This window comes from Monoraphidium neglectum (genome assembly GCF_000611645.1).
Source record: "Monoraphidium neglectum strain SAG 48.87 unplaced genomic scaffold scaffold03859, whole genome shotgun sequence".
In the NCBI taxonomy this organism is placed as follows: Eukaryota; Viridiplantae; Chlorophyta; class Chlorophyceae; order Sphaeropleales; family Selenastraceae; genus Monoraphidium; species Monoraphidium neglectum.
Window position 1 is genome coordinate 1 of NW_014009770.1, and position 5,495 is coordinate 5,495.

The 5,495-nt window shown below is 66.3% G+C and overlaps 2 protein-coding genes across 2 annotated transcripts; both read right to left on the reverse strand.

The window, feature by feature from the left end:
• Positions 1–600: 600 nt before the first annotated feature.
• Positions 601–1,139, reverse strand: MNEG_13489 (seryl-tRNA synthetase; the record flags this gene model as incomplete). Its single annotated transcript, XM_014038038.1, has 2 exons — positions 601–783; positions 1,080–1,139. The coding sequence occupies 2 exons, from the start codon at positions 1,137–1,139 to the stop codon at positions 601–603; spliced, it is 243 nt and encodes an 80-aa protein (XP_013893492.1).
• Positions 1,140–2,499: 1,360 nt separating this feature from the next.
• MNEG_13490 (hypothetical protein) lies at positions 2,500–4,892 on the reverse strand (the record flags this gene model as incomplete). Its single annotated transcript, XM_014038039.1, has 6 exons — positions 2,500–3,486; positions 3,752–3,967; positions 4,135–4,212; positions 4,356–4,398; positions 4,534–4,595; positions 4,860–4,892. The coding sequence occupies 6 exons, from the start codon at positions 4,890–4,892 to the stop codon at positions 2,500–2,502; spliced, it is 1,419 nt and encodes a 472-aa protein (XP_013893493.1).
• Between the last annotated feature and the right edge of the window lie 603 nt (positions 4,893–5,495).

Here is a 5,495-nt window from a genome sequence, read left to right on the forward strand (position 1 = left end):
CGACATGAGGGGGGGGGGGGGCGCACCGGTGGCAGTTTGAGGCTACAAGGGGTTACCACATGATAGCTGCCCGGCAGCGGCGGCTCCGAACACCAAGCAGGACAGGCGCCCGAGGAAACGCGACGGCAGGGGGGTGGGCTTACACAAGCGAGGCCGGTGGCCGGTGGAGCGCTGAAACGCGGCCGCCAGCGCCGCTGCCGGCGTGCTTATTAGGGCAGCGGCAAGCCCTGGATGCCCGGCTGCAAGCTCGGGCCACCAGGCTACCGCCAATGCTGCGGCAGGGGCTCACCCGCTGCTGCTGGTGCTCATCCTGCTGCTGTCGATTACTATGTATCATCTGCCCTTCTCCCCCACCGCCGCGGGGATTCCAGGCGCCTGCTTAGAAGAACCACATACGATCCTGCACTCCACCGCAGCCCAGGAACCGCCTGCTGTGCCAATCCTTCGCCCCACCCACCCAGTCTGACGGCCGCCGCTCGCAAAAGCTCGTTCGCTCCATCGCAATTTCCTTTGCCGCACTCGAATGCATTGACCAGAGCGGCTTTGCGATGCCGTCCGCCCGCCCGCTGCCGCCCCCCCCCCAACCAGCCCCCCTGCGTCCTACCCATCCGAGGGCCGCACCTCGTCGTTGCTGACGGGGACGCTGTCGTGCACCAGGTTGCCGATCGGCAGCAGCGCCGCGTCGCGCGCGGCGCTCAGCTCCTTCTCGCGCTCCTCCAGCTCGGCGATCCGCGCCTTGATCTCCTTCGACTTCTCCATCTGTTCGGCGGCATCCTGCTTGGCCTGCAGGAGTCAGGCAGTCAAAGCGCGCACGTGTGGGGGGCATGGCAGGCGAGCCCGACGCTCAAAAAACGGGGAGCGCAGCCGATCCAGGGTCGAGCGGCGATTTCACACACGCCTGCTGTATCAGGAATCCGCGTGCGGTCTTGGTTTCAGCGATGTGTCGCAGTGCATGACGGCAAGTCCACGTGTGGTGATCATGCAGCAGCATGGCGGCGGATGCTGACTGCACAAGGCAGACAGCAGAAATGCAGCTGAGCGCGAGGGTATGCGCGCAATGGTCCGACGCGGCTGCACACCTTCTTAAGCGTGGCAATCTCCTTGTTTAGAGCATTGAAGTCTTTCTTGCCTTGCTCCATCGCGAAGCGTGCTGCGACGGACCGGCGGCCAAAGATCAGCTGCGTTCAACCATCCCGGGTGCTCTGGCGAGTTGCGCCTTCTCTCGCTTACCTTGCCTCCACTGAGCATCCAGATCCAGTACCTTGTCCACGAGGCCTACATCCGCATACCTGCGGCGTTGAGACTCGCGGACGAGCTCCGGGTTCCCACCCTTCTCTGCGGGCGTGATGCATGGCTTCACAGTTAGTCTATAATTGACATAAGATGATCGCACGACGTGCATGCAGCCATCCAGCGGGCTGACCTTCTCTGAACAAGTTGATATCCAGCATCCTGGCGAGACGTTGATAAATGTGACGATTGTTACAGAGAGACTGCAGGATTCAAGTCATGTTTGCATGCGCAGGCCATAAGCGGTCATTGCACAGGGCCAAAATGCGCGGCACCGACTTCGCAACTTGCGCTGTCCCCTGCAGTTCCGCATGTATCGACCTGCTCTGAGCCAGATGGGACATCTTGCATGCGTTCATGCCCATAGAGGCTGACTGGACTACCTTGCTGAAGGTTTTAAGCTCAAAGGAGGGCGAGTGGCCCGCAAACCCAACCAGAGTAACCACCAGCAGCAATCACCCGCTGCCATCCTTCACCTGCACCTTTTGTACAGTACATGGCCATGGTCCCAAAGCTCAGCCGGTATGATAGTCACCTAGAGAGGGAACTTACCTCCGTGTGTGCGTGGGGGTGTTTGTGTGTGTGTACCACCTGCTGCTGACCACTCTGGAGCATCTCGCACTCAAGCTGGGCGCTGACGAGAACACCATAGGTAACCCGACCTTCCTGCGGCTTCAGCGGCGCACAGGGTCGCGGCATAGTTGAGCGCAGCACCAGAGTGGACGGAGGCATCCCGGGGAGCGCCCGACCCTTGGACGTTGACTGCCCACTTGGTTGCACAACCTCGCTCCTGCTGGTCACCAACATCAACAACAAGGCAAGACCCGCCTGCAGCTTTTGTCAGGTTAAATGAGGCTATTGTATGGACGGGGCGGGGGCCATAGTTGACTACACAACCGCCCTGCCCGCCGCAAGCCCAGCAACCCCACAAGAGCGAGCCCCGCCTGCATTGACAGTGTCTGCCCCGCCTCCGGCGAGCTGTTCTGACATCGCACCCACCCACTGTGGCGACGTGACACACACGGTCAGCCGTGCCCGCTGCTGTGAACGAACCTGCCTAAGCTGCCCCTTTGCCTTGTGCACGCACACCGTGCAAATGCACCAATCCCAGACCTACAGGCACGAACGAATTACAGGCCAGGACCATGCACAGAGCTGGCGCCCTGTTGAACTGGGCGCTTGCTCTCCAACGCGTGCAGCGGCGCAACATCACCCGGTGCCCTCGACACCGCCCGCCCCCTCCTCCCGGGGTCGCCGCCGCTGCCGCAGCTGGCTGGTTTCGTTTGCATCCCCCTCTGCGCTTGCAGCGCCGCCTGCAGCGCCGCCTCCGCCGCCCGCGTCCTCCCCCTGATCGCCTGTTGCGCCCACGTTGGCGCCCGTGCCCGCGCCCGCGCCGCTGCCGTCGCCGCCGCTGCCTCGCTGCTGCTGCCGCTCCTCGGCTGCGTCCGCCGCCGCCCGCCGCGCCTGCTCCGCTCCCGTCACCCCCGCCGCCGCCCCCGTCGCCGGCAGCGGGGCCGCCCTCACGCCCAGCAGCCGCTCCGCCCGCTGCACGTCCGCCGCCTCCCCGCCCCCCTCCGCCAGCTGGCGCCGCAGCCGCGCCTCGAGCGCCGTCTGCCGCTGCTTCCGGATGCGCAGCACTATGAAGAGCACCACCAGCAGCACCAGCAGCAGCACCGTCTCACCCTGGTCGCCGCTGCCCCCCGCCGCGCTGTCGCCGTCCGCGTCCCCGCGGCCGCCGCGGCCGCCGCCCGAGCCCCCAAGCAGCCGGAAGCCCGCCCAATCCGTCAGCCGCCCTGCCAGGCTCTCCCAATGCATTGCCAACACCGGAGGCATCAGCCCCGCCGCCAAGCCCCCGTGCCCGCCGCCGCCGCCGGTCGTGCCTCCGCCGCCGCCGCCGCCCCCGCCACCGCCGCCGCGCGGCCGCAGCGCAAACAGCTGCGCGGGCAGCCACGCCGCCGCCGCGGGCAGCCGCGGGCGCACCCACTCGAAGGCGGCGTGGGCGCGCAGCCAGGCCTTGGCGATCTGGACTGGCAGTCCGGCGTCGGGCTGGGTGTGCGCGGCCATGTCGTAGAGCTTGCCCGCCAGCGCCAGGTCCTGCGGCACGCCGGCCCCAAATTCGTGCATGAACCCGAGGTTGAACATGGCCTCTGGGTTGCGCTCGCGGTACGCTTCGTAGTAGATTGAGGCGGCGCGGACCTGCGGTTTCGGGTGGCCGGGCGAGGTTCGGGGTTCAGGGTGGGGGTGGAGGGGCTTTGACGGTGTGGGCTTAGGCCGATGTTAATGCAGGCTGCAGGGGTGGACCGAGGGCAACGCCCTTGGCCCCAGCCCTGATGCATGAGAGCTGAGGCCGACGCAACCCCAACCCCAGCCCCGATGGCAACCCAAAATCCGCAGCCTTAACGCTGCCCCCGAAACCCTGGCCGCAGCCAGGCCCCGCGGCGCTCAACCCCCGACCACCCACCCAGTCCTGCGCCACGCCAGTGCCGTAGTAGTAGCCATCCCCCAGGTTGAGCAGGCTCTGCACGTTGCCCTGCTCCGCGCTGCGGCGGTGCAGGCTCATGGCCACGACCGCGGCGTTGGGGCCAGCGTGGCCGTAGCCGCGCTCGAGCATCCAGGCCGCGTTGGACTGGGCGAGCTCGACGCCCATCTCGCTGGCGGCCAGGTAGAGCAGGAGGGCCTGGGGCCGTGCATGTGTGTGTGTGTGTGTGTGCGCGCGCGCGCGTGTGCATCTGCACGTGGAGAACACCCGTGCTGGCTTGCGTCTGTGGGCTAGCTGGTCAAGAAAGGCTCCAAGGGATGAGATTCTAACAGCCCCCTATCATGCTGACGCGTAGCTGCCCCCACCTGCGTGTAGCTGCCCCTGAAGAAGGCCTCGTGGCCGCCCTGCAGGGCGCCGGCAGCCACGTGGCCGCGCTCAGATATCTGGGGGGTTGGGGTGGGGAAATGGGGGTGTGGAGGTTGAGTTGGGAGGAAGGGGGGCGAAGATTGCAGTAGCGGGGGAAGGGGGCAAGACTTTGCCGAAGGCAGCAGTATCGGCATCGGTGATGAAGCACAGTCTTCCGCACAGGCGCCAGCGTGGCGCACGGGGCGCCAGGCTGGGACGCGTCGCTGCCGGCAGGGGGCCGCGGCGGCGAGGCGGCATGTCAGCATGTGCGCGCAGATTCCGATGGCAGGTTGTGAAGGGGCGCGTGTTTGGGTGCGGGCAGTTGCTTGCGGCGCGCCTGCTTAAGGAGTGGCAGGGACTTGGCGCAGTCTTGGGTAGTGCCCTGGCCGGCCAGCTGCATCATCGCCAGGTTGTACATCGCCTGGGGGAATAGGGGGTGTCGGGTGAGTGGGGTGGAGTTGGCGGGTCACTGCGGTGGCAGTTGGGTTGTGGATGATCGCGGGCTTCGATGGGCTTGCTGTGGGGAGCGTGATGGCTTGACGAAGGATGAACGCGGCGGTTGAGGGCGCTGCGGCCTGTGCGTGAGGTGCAGCCGTGAGAAGGCTGGGCTCGGAGGGCGGCGATGTGCGGGATGGGCGGCAGCACGAGGCATCACGCACGACGACGTCAGGCAAATGATGCTGACCTGTATGTGTCCGCCTTGTGCAGCCGCCGCCATGTGCTGGTAGCCTTTGGCTGTGGCACTGCCGCGCACCAGACCCTGGGTCTGGAGGGCGGCACGTGTGGTGGATGGAAGCAAGGTTGGCTGGGGGATGTAGGGGAGGGCACGGTGACTGATGCAGGCAGGGATGGGCTGTGGGGTCTCGGGGGCGGCGACGCCAGCGCGCCGGAGAATGCTGACACAAAGGGGATTGAGTCCAATACCTAAAAGGTGCAAACAAACACGTGAATACACTGTGCTCCCACTCTTTCCACTGCCCCTGTGCGGGTCCCTCGCCCTCGATATAGTCCAGCAAATTGCCTAAGCAGAGTGCCGCGAAAATCCCGGCTCAAAGCACAGCGCAGTGCGGCACGCAACACCCTCTGCCCCGCCCCATGCCCTGGCACATACCCCGCCCCTCGCCCGCAAGCGCCGCCCCATGCCCGGCCCGGCCGGCGCCCAGCTGGCGGGCCCGGGCAAGGTTTAGGGTCCCCTGGCAGGCGTGCAGGTATGCAGGCATGCTGGTGTACAATGGTGCAGGCATGCAGGTGTGCAGGCAGGGGAGGGGCCCCAGACCCCACCAGGCCGTTGAGGTGCATCACAGCCAGGTAATAATGGGCG